General features: G+C 50.1%; 1 protein-coding gene across 1 annotated transcript; it reads right to left on the bottom strand.

Annotated features, from left to right (window-relative positions):
- Positions 1–11289: 11289 nt before the first annotated feature.
- On the bottom strand, positions 11290–13740 carry LOC122368869 (zinc metalloproteinase nas-6-like). The gene is made up of 2 exons (XM_043343173.1): positions 12352–13740; positions 11290–11661 (listed from the first exon to the last, which is right to left on the bottom strand). Exons 1-2 carry the CDS (start codon positions 13562–13564, stop codon positions 11426–11428), a joined length of 1449 nt encoding a protein of 482 aa, XP_043199108.1. The 5' UTR covers positions 13565–13740; the 3' UTR covers positions 11290–11425.
- Positions 13741–18903: the final 5163 nt, after the last annotated feature.

The following is an 18903-nucleotide window of genomic DNA, read 5'->3' as shown; positions in this document are numbered from 1 at the left end:
CTAATAAAAATGAGCAGAACCATCAAACAGCTCCACGGATTCGAAGGTCAAACAGGTTAATATATTCAACATTGTTTGAACGTCGCCGTGAAACATGACCATTTAAATTTATGACCAAAGTCACGACTGCAATTAGGTCATCATAAAATAGCAAGGCTGTGAGAAGACACGCCACAAAAAGTCTCGCTAATTCCCTATGCAGCGTGTTGTTCCCATCTATCTTCCTTTTCAGACCATCACCTCACTGACCGTCGGTTTTATGCGTTCAAGCCGCCTTGAGCGTTCACCAGTTGCATGCCCCAGGTAGTTTTGTAATGCACAAAGGGGATTCACCATATAAACGTGCACTGCAATGCCCTCGATGGAGTTTCGTCAGGCTTACGAGAACACTTTTGGCAGCCAGCCGTAACCGCTCAGCAAGAGTGTGACACGGGTATCTAGCGCAAATCGATGCTGGAAGAATCTGCAGTCGTAGGGCAGCTTTTCCAACACCAGCCGCCCATCCCTACTCCTATATAACATTTTTAATATCGCTAGTCCTCTCTGTTATGTGAGTGTTCATGGGATTTCTGTTCTATAGAATAAAGTCGACTTGAGGTGTTATGGTTGCATGATTATCTAGTATTGAAGCTTTAGTAGCCTGCAGGATTACATATTTATCACTCCTCAGGCGTTGAAATGTGATCCATTACGATGTTTTATTGAGGATAGGCGGTCATGCAATCTGACTGAAACAGGCAGGCTGCTGTGACCGTAAGTGGCATGATGCCGTCAGAAAACCAATTAGATTGATAATCAATGTTAAGGTTTTATTCAATTAATAAGCTTGTTGAAGCACGAGGTAATACAAGCTGTCACAAGTTTTCTTTAAATGACGCAACACAGCTCACAAAACTTTTTTGTTTTGTTCTGCTTAGGCAGACCGCTTGAATGGGATGTTTGTATGGGATGATTGACATTTGATAGACTTGTAGATGTAGACCAATCAAAGCCGGGCTTAACACTTATAGAAATGTTAACCCGCGCCCCGTAGGGCTACCGGCGGACCCTACCACCCGTAGGGGGGGGGCCGTTTCGGCCCCCCCTAAGATCTCGGAAAGTTACCGGCTGATTTTCAAAATTCAAACGGCGTTCGATAGCCCCACCTGGGAACTACCTTGTGACCAAATTTCATTGACCTAGGTCAAACCGATGACGTCACAGGTCAGGTCAAAGGTCAGATTTTCACCGTTCACAGGCAATTCAAGAAATGTGCTGTGAAAGCGAGTAAATTGGTAATTTATTGAAAACCATCGATGGTACATTGTTCGTCAAACACATAATTTGCTATCTGAGGTCACTGATACCAGGTCAGGTCACAGCGAGGTCAGGTCACCGGGGGTCACAATATGAATGTGTCGTGTGATATATGTTTTATGGTCCATTTTACATGACAAATGCGATTTTGTGGGTTAGGCAGCCTTTGGGGCCAGCCTAGGTCACGTTTTGGTGAAGGTCAGGTCAAGGTCAGGTCAAATTAGGTCAAATTTCAAAGTTGATATTTTTGCATAAAATGGGTATCGATTCGATGCAACTCGTCACGGGGAGTCTAATGGTGGTCTTCGTTTTGCTCTACGAGTTCTAGAATTGCCAAAAATTGAGTTTGAAAATTTGACGTCATCATTTTTGAACAGTTTTTTCGCTATAACTTGGCCAAAAAACGAGGTATCGATCTGAAATGTGGTATGTAGATAGAAGACGGTAGGCACTGTCACATATATTCCGTTTTTTTTGAAACTCAAAAAACTTTTTGGATTTTTTGGCGAATATATCCAAAAAAATGCTTTTTTGATTTTTGGGGGTGAAAACTCAAAAATTTCAAAAATTCGAGATAGCAGTTTTGTAGCCCTGTCAATTCTACACCTTTTATGTTTGATCATTTTTCTGTATCTTCAAAGCTGTAGTCCTGACAGGTCTACTCGCGAAGGTCTTTTTTCGGTCGAAAATGACAGAACATGACGTCACTCTGACGTCATTTGTGGGCAACCTATCATAGCCTCTGGAAAATTTTTTGGTCACAATGTGTAAAAATGATGCCCGGAGGGGTCCTGAAAGTTTGGTGGCGATATCTCCAGCCGTTTAGGAGATATCGACCGAAAAGGACAGGGGGGGGGGCCGTTTCGGCCCCCCCCTACGGGGCGCGGGTTAACGGGGCCGCAAGTGCACCGCTGACGGAGCCGAAGCTGTGTTGTGTATTGGCACGGGACCGGAGGTTGAGCCATCGCGGAGTCGGGGTCGGAGCTACTGCGGAGCCAATGTCAGAGCTACTGCGGAGCTAAGTTCGGAGCTACTGCAGATGTAAGTTTGGAGCTACTCAGCGGAGACGGAGCCAAAGGTAAGTAAGTACATACCACTGGCGAGGCGCCCGAGTATCGGAAAAGCCGCGGTAGTACAGACGGGCCCGCAGCTGTGGGAACTTTGGCAGTCTTTCCTGCTGTCGGCGAGAAGCTCATTTGTGCTGCTGTTAGCGAGTTTTTGTGTGTATCACATAACCGCAGAGGTAAACTCGACCCCCGCCGGGTTTTGTAACGATGTGAATGCAGGTTGTGTGCTATTTGCTTGCTTCATTTAGGCGAACATCATTTGCGCTATCGGGAATTCCTCCTTTGCTTAGTCATCGTTCATTGCTCGATTGGCGGGGGATTTGAGTCAGGAGCTTGGCAAACGATGAGACCGTCTCTACCCTGACCCAGAATTTTTTTTTTCGGTGTTACTGTTGTGTTTGCTGTTGCAGTCTCTATTCCGTGGTGCTACTGTTGCATGTAGTAATGCAGTCCCGTGTTTGGCTGCTATTTTTGTGTGTAATATTGCAGTCTCCGTTCTTTGGTGCTACTGCTGTGTGTACTATTGCAGTTTCCGTCCTGTGGTGCTACTGCTGTGTGAACTATTGCAGTCCCCTTCCAGTGGGGTTACTGTTGTGTGAACTATTGCAGTCCCCTTCCAGTGGGGTTACTGTTGTGTGTAATATTGCAGTCTCCATCCTGCGGTGTCATGGTTGTGTGCACTATTGCAACACCCGTCCTTTGGTGCTACTGTTGTGTGTTCTATTGTATTCCACGTCCTGTGGTGTTGCTGCTGTGTGTACTATTGCAGTCTCCGTCTCGAGGTGTTATTGCTGTTAACACTGCAGTCTCCGTACGATGATGCTACTATTGTGTGTATTGTTGCAGTCCCCGTCCTGCGGTGGTCGTACTGTTGTGTGTGCTATTGGAATCCCTGTCCTGCGGTGTTACTGTTATGTGTGCTATTGAAGTCCCTGTCCTGTAGGTAATGGTGCTGTTGTGTGTAGTGTGTACAGTCTGTCTTAACCCTGGCCGGCCGAGGGGGGGGGGGCGGGTGCCGCCCCCCCCCCCCATAGGGTTTTTCGCGATAGCTCCGAACACGCTGGCGATAGAGAGCTGAAACTTGGCATACCTGACCTTTGATCCAAGCCGCATCTTTTGACACCAACCAAATTTTTGGGTCAGGTCAGGTCACCGACCTGACGTCATAAGTGAACCTCTGCACGGTCTTCAGATGTCGCAACTTCGGAACGCCCTCACTACCAGAGGAGATGTCACAGGGAAATGAAACTTGCAGGATCTAGTATCCATTATCAGTCTCACAACTTGTATATCTCGGATTTTTCCTAAAGTTCATGTGAGGTCAGGTCATTTTCGTGACCTCACCCCTATATGTAAGTCAATGGGGAGAAATGAAAACTGCTATTCTGGCGCCGGGAACGATCTCCAACTATCTCAAGCACACAGAATCGTGATTTGATGCACTCCTTGCAAGGTTAGATGCGTCACTTTTGCAATGTTGACCTTGCGTGACGTCATTTATGACGTCATCAAGGTCATATTAGTTTTTCGTCAATAACTCTTGATCAAATTGAGCTAGCGAGTCGAGAAAGCCACCAATGGACTCAGGAAGACCTGCCGAATCCAATGATATGCGACATGACCTCTTTCAACCAACTTCGTGACCTGGGGGTGCTGACCTGACCTTGACCTGAGGTCAACACCCCAAGTTGACCTGACCCGGACAAAAAGTATATCATTCGACGCGCCTGAGCGAGGCGAACACGATTCTGCCAAAATCGGCGCTCTGCGGCCGTTTTTTGCGACGTTATTCACCAAAAACTGAACCGTACCCTGGGGCACTTGACCTGACCTCAGAGGTCACCGGTTGACCTAGGACCTTAAAATCGGGTACAAATTTCTGCGTCTCGTAACGGCGCACACGCTCGTTTTTTTCCGTGACGCGCTAGCTCCACCAGGGGCGAAACGGCAAGGGGGGTCGTACCCGCCCCCCCCCCCCCCCCCTCGGCCGGCGCGTATGTAGAAAACCAATAGGTCCGGCGAGGGTTAAAAGTACCGCGCAAAGTGACGGTGGATCCATCAAGCCTGACTGAGGTAGGGCCTGCTATAATTTGAAAGTCACCGAACCAATTGACCTGGGGAATGGACGAGGATGTGAATTGCTTCAGTGACTCAAATTTAGTAGGCCCTTCCTCGGTCAGACATGATGGATCTACCGTCACTTTGCGCGGTACTTTTAAGACAGACTGTACTGTTCCAGTTTCCGTCCTGTGGCGCTGCGTTATTTGCACTGTGAAGTGGCGTTGTTGCTGTATGCTCTATTGCAGTCCATAGGTCACGTGCTTATGCTGTCTCAGTGCTTTGTTTTGAGCCGTCCATGATACTGTCGATAGGCTGAGTGCGTTACGCAGGACTGGCACGTGACAGCCGGGACTAACATGTGACCTGGCGCTGACGCGTCATTCTGTGTGCGCTTACCTACGTGGTTGAGACTTGTGAGGCCAACACTGACTTGGAAAGCATGCAGTTTCCGCCTGTGATCGGGTTATAACCTGCTGGGCCCAATCTTCGGTACCAATACCGTGAACAGGATTTGGCACTGCAGCACTGACCGGAGTCCGCGGTAATGATATCATCATCATCATCATCATTCTTTATTATGCACCGCTTTTACAGCGACAAATACAAATATATACATGTTTGTGGTCACAAATGATGGGAGCCTGAAAAGCTGGTATCTCAGGTATAGGTGCTCAATGTGAGCACGTGAGGAGCCTCAATAGGCGCCTGGATGCCTCACATGTTCCTTGAAGGACCAGCCGAATGCTATCCGCCAAGCCGTCCTCCAACCGCGGAGCCCGCACACGGTCAGGGTCCACGGGCCCACCAGCCGCCAGCTCCATTACTGCTCGAAAGTCCCTGTTGTACATTTCAAACACTTGTAGGAGGAATGAGCCCTCAAGTTCTCTGGGGCACATGGCCAGCTTTGCTAGGGAGGTGATCATGGTCTGTTTTAAGCGGTGCTCCGCTACCATCGCTGACCTGAGAGCAGAGAATATTGCGCCTCTCAACAACTCTCGAACCGGCGCCAAACCAGCGGCCGTCAGGAGGGCAGAGTGATGTGCGAAGCGGGGCAGCCCGAATGCCGCCTTCACACATCCGGCTTGAAGGGCATCCAGGCGGTCCACCTCGGATGGACGAAGAGGAGCTGTGCTACACCCGTACATCAAAGTAGGGAGGACAACAGCCTTCCATAGGTAAGCTTTGTCAGCCGGGCTTAAGCTTTTGGCCAGTATGCCAGCTGGTGCTAGGCCATAAAAGGCAGCTCGAGCCCTTTTGACACGCTGGTCGACGTGTCGGGAAGCCGTGGAGCGGGCGTCGAGCGTCACGCCGAGGTGCTCGGAATAAGGCCGTATTTGGAGCGGTTGGCCAGCTAGCTTCCACGTTGGTGACTGCGCCAGAAGCTCGCCTCCGAAGACGATGCAGTGGCTTTTTGTCTTCTGATGGTCTGGATGGACGAATTCTAGTCGCCAGTCCCGCGCAAAGTCACCGACCTGGACCAATAGTGCACTGAGATGAGCGGCGTTCGTTGACAGTAGGAGCAGGTCATCAGCATAACACACTCCCGGCACGTGGTGCTGATGAAAGTAAGCGCCGTCGCCGCTGCGGTCCAGCGTCGCCAATAATGGACGCAAGAACACATTTGCAAAGGTCGGCGAGAGGATAGCGCCTTGCCTGGTTCCTCGTAAAACCTCAAAAGTTTCGGAGCTGGTGCCACCAAATGTAACTCTGGCGGATAGATGCCGATACCAGTAGACGATCAGGAGCCAGCAGTTGACGCTCATATGTTCTGTGAGTCGGTAAAACAGTCCGTCATGCCAAATCTTGTCAAAACATTTGCGTGCGTCCAGGTTGGCAGCGAACACAGGGAGACCAGCGCGCCGGTTATAATGTACGGTCTCTTCGACGAGCATAGAAGCTTCCGCTGTGCCACGATTAGGGATGAAGCCAAACTGCAGGTCGTGCGGGTGAAAAGAAGACTGCAGTTCCTCCAAAATCAGCAGTTCCAGGAGCTTTGAAGCACACGTTGTGATTGAGATGGGCCGGTAGTTATCAAGACAACTGGGATCGAGACGACTATTCTTCAAAAGCGGCACCACTATACTCTCGGTGAAAGAAGCCGGGACAGTGCAGGAAGATAGGCAGCCAGTCAATAGGCGAGCCAGCGCGTCTCGAAGAGGGGGAGAAGAGCCGAACATCAAGTGCTCAGCTGACACTCCATCCACACCAGGTGCCTTGCCAGGATGAAGGCGGTTCAGCAGATGAGTGACCTCATCTGGCGTTACAGTTCGGTGGGTGATCTCCGCACGAGCTCCTAAGACACGAGCTTCGACAGCGTCAGCAATGAGCCGCTGCTCGTCGCTGAGCTGCTCCCGGCTGTCGTGGTGGACAGTCTTGAAGTGGGTATAGAAATCAACCACAGAGCAGGCAGAGCCGACCGCAAGGCCGCCTCGCCGGGCCAGCTGGACGCGGTGCCAGAACTTGTTCAGCTTGCGATCACGACGCAGAAGACGGAGTAGCCGCGCCTGCTTCTCGATGTGTGAGGTGGCGGCCTTACGGCGTGCGTGACGATACGATCGTCTAGCTTCACGGTAGCAGTCGGCGACAGGAGCTGAATCTGGGCGACCGGCACAGACCCAGAGTCGGTACCAGAAGCGAGAGCGATCCCGAGCCGCTGCAGCGCTTGCAGTCCACCAAGACTTTGGCGAACGGCGTGGCTTCGAGCATTCGGCGATGCGAGCAGCATCATGGGCGCATTGCGAAATGGCTGCGTCAAGGGCATCAAGGGAGTCGTCGCAGGCTGGAAGAACTTCAGACAGCAGCCCGCTCAGTACTGCTCTGTAAGTTTCGTTCTTTTTAGGACAGCTCCAATCGAGGATGTCTGGATGCTTTGCAAGGCCGACATCCTGATGCAGTAGTGGGTTCCTGCTAGCAGGGGCAGAGACGGCCAGCCTGCAGATGAGCGGCAGATGAGGACTCAGGTTGTTCAGATCTGGAGGCACAATCTTGCAGCTTAGCACTTGCGGCATGAGAAGTTTGGGCACAGCGACATGGTCAATGTGTGACCGATTGCCAGCGCGTGAGTATGTATAACTAATCGGTTGGTTAAAATTGAACTCAGCAACCGATAATTCATGATCATCCAGGAGCTCCTGCATGGCCATACTGTTCGGCGTGTAGCCTCGAAGGCGGTGCCAGGTGGATGGACGAGATTCTCGAGGCAGCGGGCATAAAGCACAATTGAAGTCGCCGAGCAGCACTACGGGCGCGCTCGGCCGAAGAGAGGAGAGAATTGCGGACAATTTCCCCGTGACGTCAGCATATTCACCTGTATTAGCGCCGGACGAGTCCCAGTAGGGCATGTAGCACCCCACAACGCTGAGTAGCGGGCGGTCGTCAGCAATAACGGTGACACCACAGAGGCGCGAATCACCACAGTCCACAGAGCGGTAACTGAGACCTGGGCGACGGCGGCAGATCAGAGCCACTCCACCCCGCGGCCGGCCCTCTCCGGCACGCGGGGGTATCTCCATGGCAAACTGCTGCACGCAGTAAAAATCAGCAGGTTCTAGAGACGACAAAATGGTGGGCAGGTATGATTCCTCAGCACGTGATAGCCAGACTTCTGCCAGAAATAGAATGTCGCACTGGGACAGTAATTCATCAGCGATGTAATGCGCTGCTGAGAGGAAGCCCTCGCAATTATATGCGCCTATAGTGAGACTGCTGCCGGCGCTGCAGTTCTCCATTACCGGGCCGCTGGTCCCAGTACGTCTGCTGTGCGTGGCCTCTGTTGTTGCCGTTGTTGCCGATGTGGTGCTGTCCTCGGTTACGGCGGTTCCTCGCAACTTGCCACTGGCCGTGCTCCTGTCCGTATCCAGTGACAGCGTCCGCGTACGTATGTTGGCGCTGGTGAGCTGCTGTAGAGGCGGCGGCTCTGCGCAGTCCTCCGTCCTCCTCGTGGATCTGATGACGGACAGGCCCCGCCGGCGGCCAGGCTGCGGGGCTGCGGTCGGAGAAGGTCGGCTCTGAGGTACGAAAAGCACGCCTGCGACGCCGCCGATTCAGTGGATGTGTACGAACTGTGAGGCCAGCAGGCCAGTTACACGGGTCCATAACACGGCCTGCCTCATCAGCGTTAACTTCGATGATGTACGCTTTAGGTGCGCCATCTGTGCCGTGACGTGGCAGCTGGTGGAGGCTGTGCAAAATATGAACAGCTCCATGCACCAAACCGAGCACGTCTCGGTCAGAGACATCAGGTCGGAAGCCATCCAGCATAAACCTCTTACGAGGCTTAAAACGGGTTGCAGAGCTCATCACCAGAGCCGATGCCGTCCCAGCACCTGTCACTGAAGTAGGGCGTGCAGAACCAGTCGCACGAAGTTCCTCCTCAGGCTGATCAGCATCGGTTGCGACATGCTGAACACCCACGGCTACACCCAGTGCACGGCCGGAGTGACCGGCACGACCGTGCTGACCGCTCGGATGACCAGTCGTTGGCGCAGGCAGATCCGGCTCGCTGTCGGCGTCGGAGTCGCCAACGCGCCACTGCAGCGCGTCCGCGATAGCGCCACCCAGTGCACGGAGGTCAATACCAGCAGCAATGTCCGCTGCCAGACTGGCCTCCGGGTGAGGCTCAGGAGCCCCGCTAGCGTGAGACGCGGCGGTGTTTGGGGAGGACCTGTTCTGTGGCTGGGCTTCTCCAGCCGCGTGATCATCACCTGCAGTGCGCTGGGGTGGTAAAACCACATCCCGGGCAAGAAGATTCTCCACCAATGCCACTAGTTCGGCAATGCGTGTATCGCGTGCCGTGCATTCTTCGCGCAGTCTAGCAGTCTCTGTCTCCATGAAACGGAGGCGAGTATCAACGCTGGACTTGTTGCGCCTGAGCTCGGCCACCTCCCGCTCAAGGCTGAGCTGCATGGCAATGATTGCCTCCATTGAAGCCGTTGCTTCAGAGCCACTTGACGAATCAGTAGAAGGCGGACGAATCGGACCGGGAGGAGGCAGCGGATCACGGCCGGCCGACTTCAGAGTGTTGCTGTCTGCGCGTTGGGTCAGCACACCCTGAGCCACAGAGTACCCGAGGGCCCAACAGTCCTCAGCGAGAGCGCTGGTGTTGCCCGACACCCGGCGGCTGAGCTGACGCCCTGCGACGGCAGGCATGGCGGAGCACAGCGCGGTGTACAGCTGCTCTCTCAGTTTTCGCAGGTCGCTCTCCTCTAGAGTCAACAAAACTCCACAGACCTTGGCGGGCTCATACCGACCGGAAAAGATATCGTTTGGCGCCGATAAGATGGCCGCCTTCTCAGCGGAAGAGGCCTGGGCGGGGAGTAGGACGTCTAGAGGAGTCAGAGCCTGACCACTAGACTCTAAATTGTGGCTAGCATAGATGCTTACCGGCTCCTGTGTTTCCACTCTTTTCGGAGCTGTCTCTTCCATGGCTAAACTAGGCCAATGAACTAATTCAAAGCACCGCAGAATCGCAGTGATTCGACTTACACGTATTCCGAGAGAGAAGTGTCCAAAATTAGCACGAGAGTCACTGAAGAAAATCAAGAGCAAAGTCGCTGAGCGGAAATTCGAAAATTCGGTAACTGGGTCAAAAATTATCAAACTTTACAAGCTTATAATAGGGTGTTTTTCATATTAAATTAGATGCGAGTAGACCCATCTTAATCTACGTTAAATTAGGAGCTGTATGATATTAAGCACATATCACAAGGCGGAATAGGACCGCAAAAATATGCAAAACCATAGAGCACTTCCAAACACGTCCGACCCGGACCACAATCCAGCCCAATATGGGCTGGATTGTGGTCCGGGTCGGATAATAGCTAATCCCAATAGTTAATCCCTAATCCTAATAGCTAATCCCACCGAATGTGTTTAATGGCGTAAATGATTATAAGTGTTGCCTGAATGAATGGATGAAGCAATGTTGGGTAATTATGAATGTTACCAAATGCCGTAAATGCACATTTACGGCATTTGGTAAGATTGGGCCCTGGTCCCGGTGGTGTCGCTCTGGTAGTTATATGTAGAATCATAGATGGCGCCCAGTGTTATACTCTAGTCGATCGGATATGGCTGGGGTCTTCGGTGAGGAGCTCGATTGAGTTCGGAGAGTTATGCTGAAAGTAAAAATCATATCTCAAGTTTGAACCACGCAAACAACAATAACTTCTGGGTTAGTAAAGTTGCGGTAAAGGTCGACACCGTATTATCTACACTTACCTGTGTACACGATGAATTTTAGTTCCGTAGTCAACATACGTTTTACAGTTCACATCCAATCGGTACTCAGTGTTTTAGCTATGCTCTCAGATGAACTATTTCACTCTATGATTTCACACATCTCACTCGTTTTGTTTTACTGAGCCACAGAAGGGCCCAAGGACTGACTTGATCTTCGGATGGTTACCGTTTCCCGCGCACGTGCTCACTTGGTCCACCGACAGGCAGATAAATTTAGAAGTCGGACGATGCTTCACTACCGCTTGGTGTTGCGCAAAAACCGGAAGAGCCCCAATCACATTTTACGGCTGACGAGCTTAACGGTCGTAATATTAGGTATACTTCGGGCGCCGCGCGGCGCGCACCCGCATTTTTCTGGTCTCACCTCCCTCTCTCTCTCTCTCTCTCTCTCTCTCTCTCTCTCTCTCTCTCTCTCTCTCTCTCTCTCTCTCTCTCTCTCTCTCTCTCTCTCTCTCTCTCTCTCTCTCTCTCTCTCTCTCTCTCTCTCTCTCTCTCTCTCTCTCTCTCTGTCTGTCTCTGTCTCTTTTTCTCTCTCTTTGCTCAAGTTTTCTCTGTGTTCTCAGTAACGTTTTCTTCCTGTCCACACGGCAAAGATCAGTGGCACAGTTATTGCACAGCTACGTACTTCAATAGACGACAACATACATTACTTTATGCGGCAGTAGTTCAGGGCTGATGACCAAGTTAATCACACGAAGATGAACTGGTATATCCCGAGTTCATTCACACCGTCTCGTAATAAATATCCTCAGTGTCAACAATCAGCATAAATGGCAGGACGCTTTACAGTACATCTCCATGAACGTTGGGTTTTTCTCACACTCGTCTGTCCTCGCCCAGAAGTTACACAGCCGGTGCATGTCCTCGCAGACGTTCTTCTCGGAGCAAACCTTGCACGACAGCCGGCAGTAGATAAGCATGTAGCTGGGGTTCTCCTTGCATTGCTTCTTTCTGCTCCAACCTTTGCAGAGCCGGTGAAGATCGGAGCATGTTCCATCTGAAACAGATAATGAGGTAATAAGTATGATGCCTCGACAGTGATTAAATGGCTCCAATCAAGGGCAAACCAACATCATTGGACCTGTTTCTCAAGTTACAGCCATTAAGCTTTTATTACGTTCCATCATAATGCTTTGCCATTATTTATTGTTTCCTTCATTATCATTTATAAATTTCCAATGCATACAAATTCAATGCATCTGTAAATGACACAAGTTATTACGATTAAATATACCTAACTAGGAACTGAGAACAGGTTTAGAAGTGAAAACCCAGATAATCTAAAATTGGCTTCGATTTCTTCGCTGCAGGTTATTTTGCATCTCTTATCCCAAGACTTGTTTGAGGTAACCGGATAGAAGTTTGCAGACACCGGTACAGAGTTTGGATTAATGCCAGCTGGGTGATCATTTCCACCACCATTTCACCCTCGGCTTCCGTGATGGCGTCGGATTAGCCTTTTAGCTCATTACCATAGCTCATTCTGCATTCTTCGAACGGTGAAGTCTGCTTTTTATAAGATGAGCGTAATGTATAAAATTAATTTAGAAAGTAGCGAACACTTACATTGAGAATACAAGCTGTTTTAATCAGTTCAAGAAGGACAAAAATTGTCTCCCGTCTATATGCCCTCGCTGTGATAAACATCCCTTTTAATCACGTGTCCCACCTGAAGCTGTCTACTCACCGGTGCACCTTTTGCAGGAGCGGCGGCAGTGTTCGTGCATGTACTTCTCGTTTTTGCCACACTCTCCGCGCCGCGCCCAGTAGGGGCAGTACTGACTGTCGTCCCGGCAGTCGCCGTCGCCTCCCGGCGGGTCCGGAGGCGGTACGTCCTTGTCGTCACAGCCATACAGCCGGTTCAGCTTGCGGATGTCGATCTTGCTGAAGCGCTTCCGCTGACCCATCTCGGTCCGCGTGTCGCGCAGTGCCGTGAGAGTGGGCCGAAATTTGTTCACGGCAAACGCGTACGGACCGTAGTGCATGATGGATCCGACGTCGTAAGGCTCTGCTCTAGTCGCGACTGTGTCCCAGTCGTACTTTTTGAAGTTGATTAGCATGTTCCTTCGGATGTTGTCCGTGTGTACAAAGACATGATTATCACGATCAGGTCGACTCTGTTCATGCCAGAAACCAAACGCGTGCATGAACTCATGCATGACCACACCGGGAAAGATGCAACCCTGGCCGAGCGAGAGTTCCTGACTGCGAGATTGGGTGCTCTCCATTCGACCGACGCCACTGTAACATCCGCGACCCTTCACCACGTTCACATAGTGCCGACTGGTATCACCGGGAGGCAGCGGACGCACGCGTAGACACGTGTGCCGCTCAAACTCCATGACTGCGCGCGCAATGACGGCTCGCTCGTTGCGATTGAACTGGGGTGCCAGGGCGTAGTGCAGCACCCCGTCCGGCCACAGCTTGTGCGGCTCGATGGCGTCGCTGTCCTCGCTGATGGTCACAAAGTCGCTCGGTGTGATGATGATGTCGCCCTCGAAGTGATCCTCGCTGTTGAGCACGTTGTCGACGTCGAGCGGCGGCGGAAGAAGAGGCATGAACTGGGCGCGTTTGAAATCCTGCGGCGTCAGCGGCTCGGACCTGGCCAGCACCTCCTCGTCGGAAGGACGGTCGTCTCGCTCCAGCAGCTGGCCGAACGGGCCGAAATGCGAGTGCGGCGCCGGAGGCGGAAGATGCAGGGAGTCACGCGTATCCACAACCCGCGGACTCTGCGAAATGGCCAGCAGTAGTGTGTTGAGCGGCACCGTTCCGGTCTCGGCAGCCTTCAACACGGCGTCCTGGTCGAATGGCAGCGGCGGACGACTCGCAGTGAGGTTGGACGCGCCGCAGACGGCCACCAGCGCCGCAGCTAGCAAGGAGCACCGGGACGGGACCCGCATGGCGCTCCGGGTCGGCAGTGGAGCACAGCTCGGTGGATAGCTCGGTATGGCAGTGGAGACACAGCTCGTCGGACTGCTTGGCAGTGGGAGCTCAGCTTGCAGGGGAGCTGTATAGAGGCTGGCAGTGGGAGCCCAGAGGGACAGCTGTGGGCCGCACGCGCCGCCGGGTGACCCCGGCTGGCTGAGAGGAGCGGCACTGACTGACCGACCGGCACTGTCGGGAGCGGTGACCGGACGCGCCGGTCCGCCCGGTCAGGGATCCGTCCGGACCCGTCCCGCCCGCGCTGAGCCTCCAGCGACACCGTCGACCGCGACCACTGCCCATCATTCCGGTGTCACTCCTACCCCACCAGCCAGAAGATTAGACGCGATCATACGGGTGTAAGATGGTAGTGAACGTCTAATAACACTTGCACATTATTTTACGTTTTTATGTGCGATATTTACCCATTTCTTACCATTCCCTCTTACGATATTTACCCATTTACCCATAATAAGATCCGGTTTGTCTTTTGGTATATAAGCTACCGGATGTTGCAGATTTGCAACTTATCGCTACTAATCGTTAGTCGTTAATTTCTTTGTAAAGTAATCGTTTATGGGTAACTAGGTATTCTCTTGTACTAAGCACAAAAAAAAAAAAACATTTTAACATAGGTACCTACTCTAGAGTGGTCAGGCATAGTCACTCAGAAGCTTACAGTTGTCTGTCTGCATAGTTTCTATTCGGTTCCGACAGCACCGTGCGCGACTGGTTAGTGGTTTTGGCTGACTGGCGCCGGCAGGTATCACAATATCATATTGTCCCTGTTTTGATGTTATATAATCAATCACACTACCTGCCTTCTACATGCTTCTATTTATCTACCCGAGACTGCAAAAAATGCTTAACGATGTCTCTAATGGTAAGAAGGAATCTTGACATTTGTTAAGCTTTGGTTTGGTTATTCATTATGGCTCAGCTGAATCCAGGCATAGGCGAAGAGTTACATAGAAGAGTTAACCCTCACCGGCCGAGGGGGGGGGGGGCGCAATAGAGAGCTGAAACTTGGCATACCTGACCTTTGATTCAAGCCGGATCTTTTGACACCAACTGCATTTTTGGGTCAGGTGAGGTCACTGACCTATGACATCATAAGTGAACCTCTGCACGGTCTTCAGACGTCGCAACTTCGCAACGCCCTCACTGCCAGAGGAGATGTCAGAGGGAAATTAAACTTGCAGGATCTATTATCCATTATGAGTCTCACATCTTGCATATCTCAGATTTTTCCTAAATTTCATATGAGGTCAGGTCATTTTCGTGACCTCACCATTATAAGTCAATGGGGAAAAATGAAAACTGTTATTCTGGCGCCGGAAACGATCTCCAACTATCTCAAGCACACAGAATCGGATTCATGCACTCCTTGCAAGGTTAGATGCGTCACTTTTGCAATTTTTGACCTTGCGTGACGTCATTTATGACGTCATCAAGGTGGTCATATTAGTTTTTCGTCAATAACTCCTGATCAAATTGAGCTAGCGAGTCGGGAAAGCCACCATTGGACTCAGGAAGACCTGCCGAATCGAATGATATGCGACATGACCTCTTTCGACCAACTTCGTGACCTGGGGGTGCTGACCTGACCTTGACCTGAGGTCAACACCCCAAGTTGACCTGACCCGGACAAAAAGTATATCATTCGACGCGCCTGAGCGAGGCGAAAACGAGGCTGCCAAAATCGCGGCTCTGCGGCCGTTTTTGCGAAGTTATTCACCAAAAACTGAACCGTACTTTGGGGCACTTGACCTGACCTCAGAGGTTACCGGTTGACCTCGGACCTTAAAATCGGGTACCAACCAATCTCTGCGTCTCGTAACGATGCACACGCTCGTTTTTTTCGCGACGCGCTAGCTCCACCAGGGGCGAAACGGCGAGGGGGGGGGTCGTACCCCCCCCCCCCTCGGCCGGCGCGTATGTAGAAAACCAATAGGTCCGGCGAGGGTTAACCCGCGCGGGGCTGGGAGGTAAATTTTACCCCCCCCCCCCCTCGCAAATTTTTGCAATATCTAAAAAACGGCAGCGCGCAGCGCCGCCAAACTTTCAGTACCTTTTCTTACATCAATTTTACACGTTCTCTGAAAATTTGAGCGAAATCTGTCGGAAATTTTTGAGAAATTGACGTTTTAGTGACGTCATGTTCGCCATTTTCACCTCAAAAACGGCAAAATTTCAAACGCCGCTAACATCTTCATTTTTAAAGGAATCAAGGCGTAACAAAATGGTTATACGTAATTCTACTTTGTCTATCAAATGGCTATCTCGTTTTTTTTTTAGATTTTGGCCCAATTTTTTCAAAAAACTGACTTTTTTGGGAAAATAATTATAAAATCCAAAATTTTGAGTGTATCGAAAAAACCGGAATATTTGTCAGAGAAGTGGTCTATGTGCACCTACATACCAATTTTTAGAAGAATCGGTTCAAAAATGTGGGAGTTATTCAACATTTTATGACGTCACGACACACATAAATTTTGAAATATGATTTTTTTGGACGTTCTAGACCTCGTACGGAAACAAAAATAACGCCATTCGATTTGCCGTGCAAAACTGCATCAGATAGACACCTTTTTAGGCCTTAACAACCATCTTCAAAATTTGACCTCACTTGACCTGACCTTGACCTGACCTCGACCTGAAATTCATCCAGAGGTGGTCCATATCCCTTTTTGAGTGTGCCTTTTGAATTCTATGAGTAAAATGACCCATAAAACATGTGTCGCACATGCCCTTTTCTACATTTTGTTTTTGTTGACCTGACAGCTGACCTGACCTTACCTTGACCTTGACCTCTGAATGATATTGTATGCAACGAATATTGTCTTGGTAGCCTAAGAACACGTTTTGGGCAATCAGTCTCAGCCCATGACTCCATTCTTCGGCAACTACGGTGCAAGGCCGATACTGTAGACACTTGCAATTTGTAGCCTTGACCTGACCTTGACCTTGACCTCAAACTTTAAATTAAGTACATGTTTTTAGTTGTTCGTGATGAGATCTTTCGATTGGCGTTTAAATTTTCCAAATCGGACCATTAGTTCGGGAGATAACAGGGGGGGGGGGTCAAATTTACCCCCCCCCCCACAGCCCCGCGCGTTCGGCTGGAGACTCCAGCCCCGCGCGGGTTAACCCGCGCGGGGCTGGGGGGGTAAATTTTACCCCCCCCCTCGCGAATTTTTGCGATATCTCAAAAACGGCGGCGCGCAGCGCCGCCAAACTTTCAGTACCTTTTCTTACATCAATTTGACACGTTCCCTGAAAATTTAAGCGAAATCGGTCGGAAAATTTTTGAGAAATTGACGTTTTAGTGACGTCATGTTCGCCATTTTCGCCTCAAAAACGGCAAAAGTTCAAACGCCGCTAACATCTTCATTTTTAAAGGAATCAAGACGTAACAAAAAAGGTTATACGTAATTTTACTTTGTCTATCAAATGGCTATCTCGGTTTTTTGAAAATTTTGGATTTTGGCCTAAATTTTTTCAAAAATTGATTTTTTTGGGAAAATCATTATAAAATCCAAAATTTTGAGTCTATCGAAAAAACCGGAAGATATGTCAGAGAAGTGGTCTATGTGCACCTACATACCAAATTTTAGAAGAATCGGTTCAAAAATGTGGGAGTTATTCAAAATTTTATGACGTCACGACACACACATTTTTTGAAAAATGACTTTTTTGGAAGTTCTAGATCTCGTACGGAAACAAAAATAGTACCATTCGATTCGCCGTGAAAAACTGCATCAGATAGACACCTTTTTAGGCCTTAACAACCAACTTCAAAATTTGACCTCACTTGACCTGACCTTGACCTGACCTCGACCTGAAATTCATCCAGAGGTGGTCCATATCACTTATTGAGTGTGCCTATGGAATTCTATGAGTAAAATGACCCATAAAACAAGTGTCGCACATGCCCTTTTCTATATTTTGTTTTTTGGTGACCTGACCTGACCTGACCTGACCTTGACCTTGACCTCTGAATGATATTGTATGCAACGAATATTGTCTTGGTAGCCTAAGAACACGTTTTGGGCGATCAGTCTCAGTCCATGACTCCATTCTTCGGCAACTACGGTGCAAGGCCGATACTGTAGGAACTTGCAATTTGTACCCTTGACCTGACCTTGACCTTGACCTCAAACTTAAAATTAAGTACATGTTTTTAGTAGTTCGTGATGAGAGCTTTCGATTGGCGTTTGAATTTTCCAAATCGGACCATTAGTTCGGGAGATAACAGGGGGGGGTAAAATTTACCCCCCCCCCCAGCCCCGCGCGTTCGGCTGGAGACCCCAGCCCCGCGCGGGTTAAGAGCAGCCTTTAGCAGTTCATGTATCGCAGGTCAAATGAGCTCACATAGGTAGGTATTCACGGGCGATTTGAGAGGCAAGTTGCCACGGTTTATGCGCTATCGAATGAAGTTGGTAGGTAGGTAGGTACTGTAAGTACTCGTAGGTAGGTACTTTCGATTGCAACTTTTCCTAATCATTGCATTCAAGGTCTCAGATAGGTACTCGTACGCATTTTCAGATTGGTAGTGATTGGCAAGTGATTCAGATGAGATTGGCAAGTGCATTTTCGACAGACCTGTATAAGGCCGTAAACGGCCTTAATCATATCATACTGTGAGTCGTGTGAGACCTCTCGAAGTTATGGCTATTTTAAAAGCTTCTTTATGCTTGACCGAGCCATGCGACTGAGTACCTACCTAGTCATTTTTAGCACTCCAGATCAATTGAGAGAGGAGAGGCACAAGGTGTTGTGCAGGTTGAGAGCCACTGATGGCCTTATCGTTGATCCCTCTAGGTACAGGGTAACTTTTAAAGGGGGAAAGGGGGAATTCCCCCTTCGAAAATTCCGCTCCCCCTTTCAAATTGTGCGTGAACGGCTAGGGAGGGAAGGGGGAATTTCCCCCTTTCAAATTTATTTTTGAGCCCATTTTCAATCAATTCGCTACTCAGATTCTATAATCATCGTTGATCAGACTCTAGTCATCAATCAACGTTGCTGGCGCTTAGATAATTTTCAATTTGAGGTTCCATCCAACCATTTTACGTTCAGTGCAGCGGGAACTCCAGATTTGACCCGATACCGGTCGGATGGTCGGTGGGACCGTCTCTTGTCTTGTCTCTTCCCGCCGTCTCTTCGCAATCACTGACATATCGCTATCAGGCGTCGGCGTAGAAAGCGGCGGGGGACGGGGGTCCGGGTCATGATCTCTCCGAACCAAGGGTCTTTTCGAACCAGGGTCATTCAATCGGTCTTGGCCTATCAAAAATAGTCACGTGTTAACCTCTCT

This window comes from Amphibalanus amphitrite, unplaced genomic scaffold, assembly GCF_019059575.1.
Source record: "Amphibalanus amphitrite isolate SeventyFive unplaced genomic scaffold, NRLGWU_Aamphi_draft 000984F_arrow, whole genome shotgun sequence".
Lineage (NCBI taxonomy): Eukaryota > Metazoa > Arthropoda > Thecostraca > Balanomorpha > Balanidae > Amphibalanus > Amphibalanus amphitrite.
This window is presented reverse-complemented; position numbering and strand designations above follow the sequence as displayed.

Excerpts from the sequence above, each read along its gene's own strand:
- LOC122368869 (XM_043343173.1), bottom strand. The coding sequence starts at position 13,564 with ATGCGGGTCCCGTCCCGGTGCTCCTTGCTAGCTGCGGCGCTGGTGGCC. Across the intron at positions 11,662-12,351 it reads CTCCTGCAAAAGGTGCACCG|ATGGAACATGCTCCGATCTT; the intron begins GTGAGTAGACAG and ends TATCTGTTTCAG.